Source organism: Chrysemys picta, chromosome 4, assembly GCF_011386835.1.
Source record: "Chrysemys picta bellii isolate R12L10 chromosome 4, ASM1138683v2, whole genome shotgun sequence".
Lineage (NCBI taxonomy): Eukaryota > Metazoa > Chordata > Testudines > Emydidae > Chrysemys > Chrysemys picta.
The window spans coordinates 20,480,560-20,497,357 of NC_088794.1; the positions used below are offsets into that span (position 1 = coordinate 20,480,560).

Below are 16,798 nucleotides of genomic sequence, written 5' to 3' on the forward strand. Positions count from 1 at the left end.
TGTCTCAGGGACACCCTTTGCTCCTTCATCACTGTCAAGCCACTGTCGTGGCTTAAGAGTGTGAGGACCAACCTCAGGGTAGACTGCTAAGAGGCAGGGCACAAACCTTCCATCTCACACCAAAGACAATGCCTGTAGCTAATCCTATAACAAACTAGCTAAAGATTTATGAACTAGGAAAAGGAAATAAGAATGTTATTTACAAGGCTAAAGCAGATAAACATACACACACACACAGACACACAAATGAGTTAGTTGTAAATTTCAAAAGGTAATAGAGGCTTTTGTAATAAGCAAGCTCTATATATCCCTTAGGGCTAACCCAGGCTAAACACTGGGGATCTTTTGCTTATACCTCAAAAACAACAAGGAGTCTGGTGGCACCTTAAAGACTAACAGATTTGGGCATAAGCTTTTATGGGTAAAAACCTCACTTCTTCAGATGCATAGAGTGAAAGTTACAGACACAGGCATTATATACTGACACATGGAGAGCTTATACCTCGCAAACCTTGCCCTTGAGACTCCAAGGAGCATAGCGATATAGTTTCTCCTTGTCAGGGATTTTTAGTCCCTTCCCCCTTCTCTGAGCTGTCAGTTCAGCTGATGGAAGGAATTCACTTGCTTGTCTCCTCTTTATGGGGGAGCAAACAACAAAGTCTTTTGTCCTCTGATATTCCACTGGTGTTGATGGGCCTTCTTTGTTGGGTGGGAGATACCTCCTGTTGGAGACTAGTATTTCGCAGTAGACAATGCTTCTCTTCTGTCTAGTGATTTAGAGTTACAGAGAATTGCAATGCAAATGCTCAATTATCATCTTAGGGCTTGTCTACACTTACCGGGATCAATGTGCGGCGATCGATGCATCGGCGGTCTATTTAGCAGGTTTAGTGAAGACCTGCTGAATTGACCGCAGATCGCTCTCGACTCCTGTATCCACTGGATCAAGAAGAGTAGGGGGAGTTGACGGGAGAGCGTCTCCTGTCGACATCGCGTAGTGTGGACCCCGCGGTAAGTAGATCTAAGCTACATCACCTTGAGTTACACTATTAACGTAACTCAAATTGGGTCGCTTAGATCGACTTTCACGCATAGTGTAGACAAGGCCTTACAATATAGGATACAGCTGTTATAAGTGAGATGAATGCAGGCAACAAGTACTCAAAGCATGAGCACATTTTTATAACTCTAATACCTATTGCAACAATCCTAACACACAGGTGAGCCAGAGTGATTCCAGCTGTGTATTTGTTAGTATTCAAGTGAGACAGGGGGACCTTGGCATCAGCTGACACCTGCTTTGCCAGCAACAGTCCCCTGGTGCCCAAACTGCATCTGCAAATTAGTATTATTATTAGAGTAGCTTCTACAGGCTGAGATCGGGGCCCCATTGTGCTAGGTGCAGGACATGCACAGAGCAAGGGTCTGTCTACGACAGCAGCACAGCTATGGCGCTGCAGTGTTGTCGCATAGACACTTCCAACATTGACAGAAGGGCTTTTTCCATTGATGCAGTTAATCCACTTCTCTGCGAAATGGTAGCTAGGGTGACAGAAGCATCTCCTGTCGCCCTAGTTGTGTCTACACCAGGGGTTAGGTTGACCTAACCACGGCACTGAGGGTGCTAAATTTTTCACAGCCCTAAGCGATGCAGCTAAGTCATGCTAATTTTTTAAGTGTAGAGCAGGCCTAAGAGACAGTCCTTGCTCCAAATAGTTCACAGTCAAAATAGACAAGACAGAGAAAAGATTATGATCCCCATTTTACAGGTGGGAAATTGAGGCCCAGGGAGATTAAGTGACTTGCCCAAGGTCACAATGAGAGTTGGTGGCAGAGCCATGAATTGACCGCAGATCTCCTGAGTCCCAGATTTGTCCATTTAGACTATAAGCTCTTCAGTGCAGAGGCTGTCTGTGCATCTGTACAGCACCTAGCACCACAGGGCCCTGATCTCAGCTAGTAATAGCAGTAGTAATAATTGAATTCAGTGGCACTTTGGCTAAGGACTACAGAATTTGGCTTGTAATGAAAAGCCAAAAACCGCAAGTACTAACTCAGCAGGAGGGCCCGCAAAAGGTTTATTTTTCTGCTGAGGGAGCCACAGGGGGGGACTATAATTTAGACTGTAATGATTTTAAAGTAGGCCAAAAACTTTAGCCTCACCTCTAGCAAGAGCATTCCTTTAATATTATTAACCTTGCTGGAGGGGAATATACTCCAGCACTTGCAATCTCTCCCTTGGTACTGAAGGAGTGTTTGATCAGACTGAATGGCTTTTTCGTTTCAAGGAGTTTGAACATTTCAGGCTTTGAGACCCTTTCACAAATTGGATTAAGTTGCTCTAGACCTGCTGTCGGGCTGCAGTTCACCTGCCCTCATCCCCCAGCACTCATACACATTGATCTCAATCTCTCACTCACGTGCACGCACACACATCACTTTCATTCAATGAGGCTTTACTGGCATGCCAAGCTATGAAAGTGCTACCAAAGTGTGTGCGTGTGGGGGGGTGACGGGGGGAAGAGACAGAGTCACTCAAGTATCTGTCAGAAGTAGTTCCCTATCTGTAAAATGGAAATAATAATCCTTCTTCTGGCTGTCTTTTCTGTTCCTCTTTTAAACTCTCTGGGGTGGGGACTGGTTCTTGCTGTGTGTCTGACCGTGCCTAGCACAATGGGACCTGATCTCACTTGGGGTCACTGGAATGCAAACAACAATATTAGTTTGCAGCTTCCCACCAAGTGTATTTTTTGCCTCTGGCTTTGGCTACAATTAAAACCCCTCCCTGGTGGATTAGAAAAGGTCAGTGCACTGGGGATGGGTTTGTGATAGAAAGGAGAGTGCTATAAACTACCGATCTCCAATTAGCATGTCACTAGTAGAGCCAACTGTTGTACCTCATTTTTTGCCGGCTGCACCTTCCAGCCCTTTGCTAATACCCTAAGCAGTTGTGCTGCTTCAACTTCTATTCCTAAGGGTGCCTGGCTCTGCCATTGTTTAGGATCTGGGTTTGTGTTGCAGGCTAAGATTAGACAAACATAACACGACCCTCCTCTCTTGTTTTAGCATCTATAGGGCAAGACTTGCTGTCCGTTAACGCAAATGCAGATATCACCCACAGACTACAGTGCAGTTAGTAAATCGCTTTAGCTCTAAAACGGGGTGTTTGCTGACACCAGAAACCAGAGAAATGCAGAGAGGGGTGCTGCCAACATCAACCACACAGCTATCAATGCAGCTACCAGCTGGGAGCATGAAATACAACAGGAGGCAGAAGTTTTCAGAAGTGCATTTTGCTAACCTGAAGCATTTTGTCACTGAACACGGCCCTTGCCCTCTGTGCCACACCCACTGTTTACTTAAACCACTGGAGAGCTGCATGGCCTTGCAACTGGACCTGATCGGTTGCAATGAATGCCCTATAACTAGGACACTCAAAAGAACCTTCAGGCATGGAGCAAGCACACTGGAGTTATTTATTTCTACTGCAGTACCGAGTTGCTCCAATTGAGAGCAGGACCTGGTTATCGGAATTGTAAACGAACATAGTCAGAGCTTATTATCGGCAGGAGAAAGAAAAAATTATCCCCATTTTCCAGAGGAGTGAACTGAGGGCCTGGCACAGAGATGGTAAAGGCCAGATTTTCAAGGGCTCACCACCTGCAATTGTGGCCCAATTTTCAAAAAGCGCTCAGTTCCCATTCAGGCACCTAAATAAAAGCCAGCTTGTCAAACCTGCCCAGAACTCTCAATGATGTTTTCTTTTGAAAATGTGGCTCCAGCGGTGGCTCTTCGGCCATCCTGAAAATTCTGGCCAAAGCAACATGCCCAAGCTCAAACAGGAAGTCGGTAGCAGAGCCGGGAATTATACCCAAATCCCAGTTCAGAGCCTTAACACCAAGACCGTACTCTGACTTGGAATTTGGCCTCAAACCTTGCAAAATTGAGTGACATGTTAGTAACCTGCCAGGAGCCTGAAGGCCACACTACATTGGTTTAATTGTTAACATCAAAACTAAATGCACACAGCCACCCTTGCTCATCCTTGAATCTACCTTGTCAGATAAATAGACATTACTTGTTGGAAGCTGGCCAGCAATATTAAAAAAAAGAAAAAGAAAAACCCACAACTGATGAGCTTTCAGCACTTGCTTCTGTTACAGAAGGAGGTCACCAGTTAGCCACATGTTGGGCATCCCAGATCTTTATGAAAATGCTGCTGGGATACAGTTATGCTCCAAAACCACTCGAAAAGTTAATGTAGGCGTCTCTTTAGCAGCTTAAGGAAATCTTCCCATTGTCAAATATTAACATCTGAAGGGGAATTTTCAGCTCATTGCATCAAAAGCTGGATTCTGAAACCATCCTCAAGTCAGCCTCACCTCACCTTATGGCAATTGTTCTAAAAATCTAGTGTAGACTGCATTATTACAGCAGGGTGTTCACATTTCGCTCCAGCTGGGCACTGAAAACAGAGGAGTTGGTTTTTCTTCTAGGTTAGAGAGGCAGGATGGTTTTGTGATTAAGGTTGTGGAGTAGGATTTAGCAAATAGTAACGGCTAGCTTTTACATCACGCTTTCCACAGATCTTAAATGCTTTCCAAAGGAGTATCATCATCCCCATTTTACAGGGGAAACTGAGGCACAGAGGGTAAATGACTTGCCCAAGGTAACAGAGCATGCCCTTGGCAGGGCCAGGAACAGATCTGAGCCACAGTCCAGTGCACCATCATCTAGGTATTTGATTCCTGGCACTGCCACAGGCGGCTGGTGTGACTTTAGACAAGTCACTTAATCTCTCTGTGCCTCAGGCTCCCAGCTGTAAGATTAGAATTCGACTACTCTGCCTGTCTTGGCTGATTAGTGTGCAAGCTCTTCAGGGTAGGGATGGTCTCTTACTATGTGTCTGTGCCGTGCGGTGCCCGGCACAACAGGGCCTGCGCTCAGCTGAGTTCTCTGTGTGCTACCACAATACAAATAATAGCTGCTTTTGTTTACTTACTTTTAATGTTGGGGTTGCAAATTCTGCTGGGAAAGATTTAAATCCCACCCCTATAACTGAATTAATTAAAATTAAACAAAACATTCCTATTGAACTTAGGTCTTGTTGTTGTTTTGGAAACAAAATCACAATTTGGGGGGCTTTCAGGTCTCTTAAAGCATTGGTCACCTTTCCACCCCCAAGGGTAGGTGAGACACAGGGAGCGATGGCCTTTCTCACCCACATCTCGTCCCTGCTTTGGAGGGGGAGTCATGAAACCGGGGAAAGGAGAGTCCCACGCAGTTTCTTCCTTCCCATTCACGCCTGTTTTCCTCTGGCGACTTTGATGATGGAGATTGTGATAGGGTTGTAGCACGGTCCCCTCCCCAATTCGCTTCAACCTGGCATGTCAGCCAGCCAGCTTTCCTGCGGCAGTAGCCAGCCCAAAGACTGTTCCCTCCTAGGGAGAACCTAGACTCTGCACTGCATTGGCCTATCTATATACCTGTATTAAAGAGCAGAAAGCAGCCAAAGGCGCCCATGGAAAGCAAGGGGAGTTTTGCCACCCGTTTCACTGCGCGGAGATCAGGCTGTAAGAAGCACAAGCTGGTGTTAGCTTACAAGGGCTTCTTTGGTGTTGGAAACACTTGGGTGTCAGTGCAGAGAGAGGCATGAGGTCAGCTTTCAATGGCATTATGAATTGCTGAGTGGGTGGCAGTGCATGCATTGTGTCAGCATATTCCTTTTCAACAATATTCTGTCAGAGATAATGGTTGCTTTTCAGAGGGCCAGGCTCTGCCCTCGGTTACACCAGTGAAGATCAGGAGCAAATCCACTGACTGCAATGGAGCGACTGGCTTTTCCCCAATGTACCTAAAAGTAGGTTTCCACCAGTTTTAAGTGAGCTTTCCTGCATGCCACTGTTGTTGTGAATCGTTATTTGTATTAAATTAGAGGCTCCAAGACTTTGTGCCAGGTACTGTACACATGGATAGTACAACACGGTTTCTTTCCCCAAAGAGCTTGCAATATAAACAGACAAGACCACCAAAGGGTGGGAGGGTAAGCGAGAGGCACAGAGCAGTAGCAGATTCAGGAATTGGACTGAGGTCTCCCGTGTCCCAGTCCAGTGCTTGATGCGCTACACCTCACGCTATGCAAGAAAAGCTCCCCTTCTCGTTCGCTAAAATGCCAAATAGCACCTCTCCCAAAAGAAAAGTATCATGGCCCTGTCTGTAAAGAGGATCAGATGCCAGTTGTTCGGCTGCTCTTAACATGATGTGAGCACACGGAAAGGAACTGGATGCATCTACTTGACAAGTCCTCCCCTACAGAAGTCAAATGGAGAGGTGAACAATTCCATTTCGCTCTAATAAATTTTCTCGCTTCATTTTAAACAGAGAGGATCTGTTTTGTCCACGGGGCTCTCCGGTGACAGATAGCTGCTATTCAACCAGGGGCAGGTAGAGACGGGGAGGAGAAATCTCACCAGCAGAACATAGCTTATGGGGAACAGAACTGACACATGTTCTCTGAAATCGATTCTCCCTGCCTCTGGCCAGCCTGGTCTAAACATCTGGACAGCTGTAGACACGAGGAGAGTGTGCTGCTGCATACTTCCTCATCAGGGAAAGCTGATGGAGCTAGGGGAAACAGGAATGCTAAGGACTATTCAGGGTATTGTTTACAAGTAACAGAGGTCACTGGCGGCAGGTGTATAGGGTCCACAGCAAGGGCAGAGTGAACGGGCAAAAGAACATGACGCAGGCACAGTCCAGTGTGTTTTGCCTGGCGAAGAGAGGTGCAGACGCAATAGCAGATGGGAAGGGCATTTCTACTTAAGAATGGTTCCATTCTCTCTTACCACACACTGCCCGAAACCCGCATGCAGAAAAGTCAACGGCAGCTCTGCATACAGGTTAAGGGCAGTGCCCCACCCTCTGTGGGGGGAGGGGGGCAAGAAAGAGCAGAGAAGTTTTTGCCATCATGTAAAATGACAATTTCTCTTGACCAGAAGTGCACACGGGGCTGTGAGGAGTCCTCCGGAGATAGGCAGGAAGGCCCCTTACAGAGCTTGGGTTTTTATCTTCCCACTTTAGGCTGCAAGCAGAGTCTTATGAAATTCTTGGCGGAGTGCAGAAAAGGCTGCATTAGGTAGAAGACTGTGCAAGTGGATTGAGTATGGAGATCCAGAGGCTCTCCCTTGTCAATCGCTGGTTTGTGAGCACAATTACTGCTCTCTGACAGCTGTTTGGTGCCTGAAATTGTTGGTGGTCATAGCCTGTTGTTAACCAACAAGTGTTCATTAGGAAACTAACACTGCAAAGCTCCCTTCCTGGCAACGCTCAATGACTAAACGGCAGTGAGGCATGTGAACTATATTTTTACCCCCAGGAAGTGGTCCTTTTGGCAGAGGACAGAGCACGGTATGATTTAGGGAAGCTGCCACCGTCCCATGGCTAAAGAACTGTCTCCAGTTCTTTTATTCTGCCACCTTTCACCAACACCAGTTGCATTTATTTTTCGTAGGGAGCATTCCATCTGCGGTTTGTTATGAAGCTGCATCTCCTTCTGGGCCAGTGACTAGTGATAAATCACCCCCAGGAGTTTTTGACACAACACACGTAGTTGAGTGTGTATATATATGTGTGTGCATCTGGTTAATGTGTGTAACACGAGTCCCACTTGCTTTTCCCGTTCCCTGACACCTGTCTGTCCTTAGACTGGACTGTCTTTTCCTGAATGTCTGGAAAGTACAGCAGGGATGCTACCACAAATTATAATCATGTCACAATAAAAGCACACTGGTGCTGTTATAGCCGGGTCCGTCCCAGGATATTAGAAAGGCAAGGGGGGGGGACGTAACGTCTTTTATTGGACCAACTTCTGTTGGTGAGAGAGACAAGCTTTCAAGCTACACAAGCTCTTTCTGAAAACTTGTCTCTCTCCCCCCAACAGAAGGTGGTCCAATAAAAGGTTACCTCACCTCCCCCTTGGCTCTCTACTAAACCCACATGATGTCTACTAGTGTCTTTATAGTTTTACCGAGTTACACTCACAGGAATAGGAGATAATAACCCTAATCCAGTGGACTGCATGTCCCACAAACAGTTAAACTCTACTCATGCCACTCAGTGAAACCAGTTTTACTGTAGAGTTGGAAGCTGAATAGGTTTCCCAATACCTAGTTAGGTGAAATTTACATTGCCATGTTCTATAGAGGAGTATGTTTCTTTTCAGATATCTAAGCTTCCTCCATGCCCACCCACTTACAAATGGACAGCACTCCTAACATCTCAGGTTAGGCAAAACTCTCTCCCCACTCCATTCTGTCTCAGAAGGCTCAGGACCAGACTCTGATCTGAATTACACTGGTATAACTCCACAGTATTCAACAAAGTTACCAATTTGAGATGTGAATCCCTGCCCTAACCAGCCATAATCACCTCAGTTATCTAAATGGTACTCTGTACCATAGAAAGTCTCAGGGTGCTTTTTCTACACTTTGCTCTAGTCCAGTCCAATTGTATCCAAGATCTTCTCATTCAGTCTCCCACAGTCACAAGCAAATAAGTTACTCATACAAAACAAGGAGGTCTTGAGCTGCTGAAGATTTCTTATTGATCTGTTAAGCTGCACATGTACACACACAAAGTGAAATAAATGAGGTTGCTATACTGGTAACAAAGGTTTTATTTAAGCTTTGCCGAAACACAGTACAAATTAAAAACTAAACCTTCTAAGTTACCCTATCACAAGATTTCAAGTGTCAAGTTTATTTTGCATGGGACACAAACAAGTCATTAATTTAGTTCGACCAAAGCATCGTAAAATAGTGCAAATATAAATAGAATATTTTGGTGAGCTTTATGCTACAAGTAGGGAGCATGTATTCCATAGATATTTCACTTTTCCTGGATGAAAATACATTTAGGTGCAAAACAGGGGAAGAGTGCTTAGGGGATTTAGTAAGAAATTACCTTTTCTGGAAGGGAATCGGTCTTTCTATTGTTATTCAAGAGCATAAAACGTTCCTGCTACCCACACAATATTTCAGCCACCTTCAAGCACTTTCACGGGGGTATTGGAAGGATTCCTGCTTGCACAGCACCTTAGCTCTTACAGCACTTTATTATTATTAGAGGGAAAGGTCATCACCAATAATTTGTAAACAGTCTGAATACAAACAGTTAAGAATGAATGAGGAAGCTGCCACCTTGAAAGTTGAATGACAGTTTGGGACACAGGGAATGTACGGGACCAGGAGTCATTTTCAAAGCAGTTGTATTATTTTAAAATGTATTAATAGTAGTTTAACATGCATAACATTAAGCAATTATTTTTTAGTAACGGGACGTCAGGCAACTGTGCTGCTTTTCATACGTTCAGCTATCCTCCCTGGCCAACACTTTCCAGCCTGGGCCCAAAAGGGGGCCCCGCTCTAAAGAGCCAGAGTTTCAGAGATGTGGAGTATCTCAACTGACACTCTAGTCAACAGGAGATCCAGGTGTTCAGCAGCTCCGAAAAATCAGGGCACTGATTTAAGGTGCCTAATTCTGGATTTAGGCGGCTAACTTTCTGGTGCCTTTATTAGCTTCCCAGCTGTAAAATGGTGACTTCCTTTTAAAGCGCATTGAGATCTATAGATCAAAAGAGCTATACAAGAGCTAGGTATTTTATTGAAATACTTTGGGTCCTGTCTTGGCAACTAAGGCATGAGAACAGACTTCCTGTTGGGAAATGTCAATAAAACGGCAGCTCTGATTGAATTAGGGCTTGTCTGTACCACTCTAACTATACTGATATATAGCTATACAACCCTCCGAGGCCTTGTCTACACGGCCACTTTACAGCGCTGAAACTTTCTCGCTCAGAGGTGTGAAAAAAACAAGTTTCAGCGTTGTAAAGCGGTAACGTAGACAGTGCACCAGTGCTGGGAGCCGCGGTAGCTACTCCCCTCATGGGAGTGTTTTTTTCTCTCCCAGCGCTGGGGCCGCGACTACACAGCCACATTAAAGCACTGCTGCGGCAACGCTTTGACGTTCGTAGTGAACACACACCCCTAGTGTAGACACAGTTACACTGGTGTAAGCATCTATGGGAAGAGGAATAAGATACACCAGTCTAAGGTACCTTTATACTGGTATACCTGCATCGACACTAGGCATTGCACCAGTATAACTATTTCATGGGACAAAAATCATACCCTTAAGCAAAAGTACAAAAAAGAAGCTCATGCTTCTGAAATACTACTCTTATATTTGCTACAGAATAAAAATAAATCTCCGAACTGTATAATGTTCATTGTGGCTTTCCTTTGACACAAGGGGATTTCCACTTAGACTCCCTATAACTCTTAGCCACTGAATAAAGGTAAGTATCTCAAGCTTTGTATATATTACACATCTTAATAGGGTTTCAGTAAGGATATTATATCCCCAATAAATTGTAATTCAGGTTTTTTGGTCAACATAGACTATACACTTTGTAACACATTCGGTCTGAAAACTATTCAAACAGAACCCTTAACAAAATGCACTTTTCGAGGCAACAGGGAAAACAAAATTCACAGTATCCAGAAGATGTGCTTTCAGGTCTACATCCAAGCATCCACCTTGCCGAGCGCACAAACATCCAAAGAAAGGGAAGGCAGCTAGCTGGTAACTAACAATTCCCACTTCCATACTATTATAAGGAAACCCTGCTAAATCTACTATGGCCCAAAGGAAGGCTAAGGTGCGTCAGCTTCATTTCAGTGACCCTTCAGCAAGGAAGCAACAAGTGCGCTTCAGATATGGGGCCAGAACCCCCAATGGTGCAAGTCAGCATAACGCCACTGACTTCAATAGAGCTATGCCGATTTACATCCATCGGTGATCTGGCCTGTTTGCAAAACAATATTGTGAAACTGCAATTTGGTGCACTGTAGCTTAACTTGTGGTTTAAAAACAAAACTCATCCCATTTGTACATGTACAGCAAATAAAATCAGACACAGTAATCATCACACAGTAAAACAACGTCAAGTCAATATAGCTGCAGAATCACCAACAGGTTTGGTGTGCTTTTGGCAGTGATAGCTCTGATCCCACACATCCCATCTCCTCCAATGTCCCTACAGAGGAAGAATACGCTCAACGTGGTTTTGGTGCTGCTGGGTTTTGTGACCTTCCCCGGCAGATGTAGACTCACAGCTGGCTTGAGCACATATGGTAAAGACTGGTTTTTGACTTGAGAAGGAAAACGTTGCTTTGAGAACCACCCGAAAGAGTATCCAGTATTTAGCGGCATGGAATGGTTCCCAGTTCTGCTTAGACTTGCTCACTTTTAGCAACCGATGTACTGCTAGTCAGCTAGCACATCCAGTACTGGCACTGTGCTGGTCAGTCTATGCCCAGTAGTAGCGCTTTCTAACTAAAAGCCACAAATCAATAGGGAGAGAGGAAAAGCTTGGATTATAGCCACGGAAAAGAGATCCGTTCCCCTCTCCTCCTCCCAGGCTCAAGATTAAACCAGAAGAGAGCCACTGCTGCCTCTGCATACAACATAGCTACGGCTAGGTCCACACTACCCGCCTGATTCGGTGGGTAGAGATCGATTTTCTGGGATCGATTTATCGCGTCTCATCTGGACGCGATAAATCGATCCCAGAAGCGCTCCCCCGTTGACTCCGGAACTCCTGCTCGCCGAGAGGAGGAAGCGCTGTCGACCGGGGAGCTTGCCTGCGCCGCGTGGACCCACAGTAAGGCCTTGGCTACACTTACCCGCTAGTTCGACGGCTGGAAATCGAACTTCTGGGTTCGACTTATCGCGTCTAGTCTGGACGCGATAAGTCGAACCCGGAAGTGCTCGCCGTCGACTGCGGTACTCCAGCTCGGCGAGAGGAGTACCGCGGAGTCGACGGGGGAGCCTGCCTGCCGAGTGTGGACCAAGGTAAGTTCGAACTAAGGTACTTCGACTTCAGCTACGTTATTCACGTAGCTGAAGTTGCGTACCTTAGTTCGAATTAGGGGGGTAGTGTAGACCAAGCCTAAGTAAACTTAGTTCGATCTAGGAAATGTCGACTTCAGCTACGCTATTCTCGTAGCTGAAGTTGCGTTTCCTAGATCGATCCCCTGCCCCAGTGTGGACCAGCCCTAAGAGGGTACTGATCAGTCCATGCTATATATTCTCTCCTCCTTTCCCATTTGAAACTTTGGAGAAAGAGCTGCTTCAGTAGCAGCGCGCTAAGTGCTGCTCTGAGGAACCTTGTGGCGTGCCTGTACTTGCTTTGTGTGTCTACCAGGGAGATGAAGGGAGTTAGAAAGACTACGATAAAAATACTAGATCAAAAAGGAATGTAGCTAGAGAAGAAACTACAGTTCTTTGTGAATACGTAAAGCCTCCTGCAGCTTTTCAGGCCCAGTTGAACTGTACACCCTCAGGAACTCTGGGCAATAAGGCTATGATGTACAGCACAAGTTGCAATGACTGGCAGTGATGGTTCAGAAGGGGGAGGCAAAATCTTCCCCAAATCACATGCTAGAGACAGGGCAGTCTAGGTGGCCCAAGTAATAGGAATCCCCATCCAACCTGCACTGGATAGACAGAAGGCAGGTATGTGGATCTTAATAGTTAGAGGGTAAACACCTGGTAGATCAAATAATCCACCTCTTTGGAGGAGACCACAATCTTCACAGCAGAAGACGCAACCCCACAATGTGTATTCTATTGATAGAGAACTACGAAAACCCGGTGTATTGAGCCGCTACACCGAACGCACATTTCTTGGTATTCAAAACAGAGAAGTGACGAAGAGTCCACCCTAGAACTATTTTAAACAGGCCTGGACAAAGCCTTGGATAACACATTGTTGAGAGCAACCCTGTGGTGGCCAGGGAGTGCTGGGCTAAATGGGATCTAACAGGTGTTGGCCATCTTTATTTTTCTAGGTTTTTATTTATTTTAAATAAGAAGGAAATAAAGCAAAGGTGCTCAAAGGGGTGTGTGCTTTGAGGAGGGATGGGGGTAAGTAAATTCACTCCACATAGTGAGCTGTAGTTATGGCTATAGCGCTGCAGGAGAGAAGGGAAAGTGCAGCAGGAGAAGGGCTTTATACTTGCTTTACAGCCAACTGATATGCATAGATCTATAGGGGCTTGATCTAGCCTGGAGGAGACCCTGCATTTGGCAAGATCGTGTGCTTTCATAGCACTGTCTCCTCCCCTTGGACCCTGCAGATGCCTCTGCACATGGTCCGAGGTCCATGCTGGGGAACAGGATCAAGACAGGGGAGGCCAGAGGAGAGCGGAACAGGGCTGCACAGTGATTCTCCACCAGCCCAGTGGAAGTTACTTAAACCCTCGGGGGTCCCCAGGGTAGCTGTGGCTGTAGGCGGGAATCTCTGGTAGCGTGGGTCCACTGGAATGTGAATGACCCTGATCCCCTACAGATCCCCCAGGTTTGAGGACAGGCACTCCACAGCCTTCTCCACATGGGGAAACCCTGATCAACCTCCACAAGGGACAAGAGAGGATGCTCTCCTTGAGGCAGCCTTCAACCCCTGGAGCTCCTTCCTGCAGATGGGGGTTGAGAAAGATCTGGGCAGATACCTAGGATGTGCTCTTTAAGAAAAGAATTTTACCAACAGTTTAAAACTACAAATTCTAGCGGCCGATGGACCCTCTATTGCACTGTGCAGATAAGAATACCGCAGAAGGATTCTGAGGCGCGTTAAAACCTATAAGAAACTAAATCAAACTGAAGAGGGTCCAAATGTGACTAACACCACGCAACAGTTCCTTAGATAAAACAGCTGTCAGGTGGTGCACTAAGATAAATGCCTTATTTTTCAAAATTGCACATTCGTCATTAGTGAATCTCGCCAGCACTTTAAATAGAGACTTTTCTCAAATGATAAGACAGCTTAAAAAAGGTAGGGATGCAGTTAAAACAGCTGTAGGTGTGAGGGGCTAATTATGAGCATTAGAATGCTCGTATATACACGCACAACTGCTGTAAGTGCACACCTAACCGAAGGGCCAGATCCTCAGCTGGTGTCAATTAGCATTGAGTTGACTGAGCTATGCCGATTGGCAGCAGCTGAGGAACTGGCCCCCAACACTGTATCTTAATTAAAAGGGACCTCACCTTGCTCTTGCATGATTGCTAAATCATACAGGGTGGTTTACATATTGATTAAAAGTTGGGGAGGTTTGTTTTTCATTAAGGATTTTGGCGAGTCTCTCAACCCGATCTTACAAAATACTGCAGAGAGTTAGAAGTCTTGTAACCCCCATTCTCCATTACTCTTCTGAGAGCTGATCCTTGGAGAATCCAGCGTACATATGTGTACACACAGACACACTCTCCTCCCACCCCTGTGCTTTCTATTTTCAGGTACTGCACAGAGTTTAGCTTACTGCAGAGCATACAACCAACCAGAATTACATATTTATTTATTAACCATCTGGCTTCTGCAAGGATCAGTTATGAAAACAAGACCATCCGGGGGAAATCATCATCTCTAGACCTTGGAAAGTAAAGGATTTAGAAATTCTAAAACCTGGGGTAGATGCTCCAGACAGATCAGTCAGGCCCCAGGAACGTAAACTGACACTAAAAACTGAACATTGTTTCATTTCATTAAGGGGATTCCTCAACTTCCTTTATGAGTTTGGGACCCCTGTTCTTTAGCTGAGTTATATGGTTAGCCTCCCTTGTAGCACCATAGACACTAACGCAAACCTTGTGGCAGCTGTCCCCTGACTAGTTACCATTTAAGTCCCTGAAGCACCTTGCAGCGGCACAGCTACCCCGTGAAGATTCTGATCACCATCTGGATCGGTTTCTTGCACACTGGACATGGCAATCTCCCTTTCTTCAGCATTTTCGCACATTTGAAGCAAGCCACTAGGTGAGCAGACCTTCCATGGACAATATTCCCATCCCGCGGCCTCTTCTGGCATAGAAGGCAGGGATTCAACAAATTTTTGATATTCTCTTGGCATTCTACTTCTTCTTCCTTTTTGTGTTCACCAAAACGCATCTGTGGCTCCTGGTCCTTGCATTCTTGTGACAAACCCAGGGACTCCATAGAGCTGCCAGGGTCTACATGGGACTCGCATTCACCTGTGTACAGATCTTTGGGTCGGCAAACTGGAGCGGACACGGTCCTTCTGCAGTCTGGGACATCGATTCCCTCATCATCCTTTTTGCCTTGAATAGTATCAATGGTGGACAGAGAGAGAGAATGAGCTAGTTTGGGGCAATCCGAGTACCAGTCCTTCCGTAAGGCCCAGCAGCGGTAACAGTACCGTTTGACTGGAGAGTTAAACCTCTTGCATTTGGTGCATTGCCAGCAGTCCTGAGGAATGAATGGAGTAGACAAAAACAAGAGCAAGTCAGTGCATTCTTGCAAAGGCTGCTTTCCTTTATGTGCAGGAAGCAGCAAAGAAGAGTAATCAAGAATGGCAGCGTGTCAAGGCTAGCAGATGCACGATACACAGCGGCAACTTGGAGAGCCTCAGAAACATTTCACCTTGCCCATAACACCTACAGACTCACGCCCTCTGCTTAGGCGTTTACTTAGTCTTTTCTCACCTCTCAAACTTCATATCTTTGGAGGAAAGTAAAGTTCTCATTCTGTGCAGTTTATTGAAATTTAAGTGCCCCACTCTAAATTCAAAGGTAGATAGCTCCTTGAATTGGTTAGAAGTGTATTTCTCAGAATCATTAATTATTTACCATCTATTGGATCTATACAATTGATAGTGGCGTACTTGATTACCCTATATACCAAGGGCAATGGCTGCTCAAGTTTAGAGCTATAATTCAGCTATCCTATGCCAGGGACAATCCAATTTGTCAAGCCAGCACAGTCTAGAAAAGTGTGCTCAAATTTTTTTTGGCTCTGCCAGCTGCAAGGAACAGTGTGATATATGTTTTCTGACATACAGCAAAACCCTCCAAAGAAAGCCTGCAAGGATTGGGGAAAAAAGAGCACAGATGATAGAACATAGCTCTGGTGTCAGTTAAGATACACTGGGAAGGATGTCTCTTGGAGAAGAGTCAAAAGGGACAATTCTTTTCCACATGGTTCAGAAACTGAAGGGGGAAATGGGGAAGAAGGATGGATCTGTAGTTCAAGGGCTAACTAGGCTGTGGGTGACCCAAGTTCAATTCCTGCTCTACCACAAACACCTTTTGTCACCCTGCACAAGTCACTTCATCTCTCTCTGCCTCAGGTCCCCATCTGTAATGTGGTGATAACAGCACTGCCCTACCATCGAGGGGCGTTGAGGATAAATACATTGAAGATGGTGAAGCACCCAGATGCTACTGTGACAGGAGCAACTAAAACAGATTAGAGTGACAATTGGATTCTCTCTCCATCCTGGGGACCACCCTGAAGCAACCAGCAGTTTAGAAGCTGGCTTGGAGCTCTCAGGACACAGTGGAACTCTGATTGGAATACAGAATACTGCAGCAGCATGTTTTTTTTATATGACTAACTCTGATCTGGCTATTTCATTGGCTACTGGGGGCTTAATTTATACTTCTGAATCTTCATCAAGGATAATATCCCAGATTCCCTTTCAGACTGCAATACAGAGTTGGCCCTAGAAAAGTGTGCAAACACATCCATTTTTCACCTCTCATAACAAAACCAGGTTTGTTTGTTTTTCCCATTCTAATTAATTTAGTGCTTGGCTTGACAGCGCCGGACACTGAGGGCCTGATTCCCATTTACACAATTCTGGCAATGTAAAGGGGCCTTAGCATAACACAGAATAAAGCTCTGAATCGTCTAGCCAGGGAACAGCTACAGCATAGGCAC

General features: G+C 45.5%; 1 protein-coding gene across 5 annotated transcripts in view; it reads right to left on the bottom strand.

The window, feature by feature from the left end:
- Positions 1–8,656: 8,656 nt before the first annotated feature.
- Positions 8,657–16,798, bottom strand: part of MDM4 (MDM4 regulator of p53) — a 34,860-nt gene continuing 26,718 nt past the window's right edge. For 2 of the 5 annotated variants that reach the window (XM_008172676.4, XM_042849023.2), the window contains exon 11: positions 8,657–15,325. In XM_008172676.4, coding sequence (XP_008170898.1) covers positions 14,771–15,325 — 555 coding nt within the window. In that variant the 3' untranslated portion in view covers positions 8,657–14,770. The remainder of the gene's footprint in view (positions 15,326–16,798) is intronic. The other 3 variants (XR_010600397.1, XR_010600396.1, XR_010600398.1) reach the window with 2 other exon arrangements.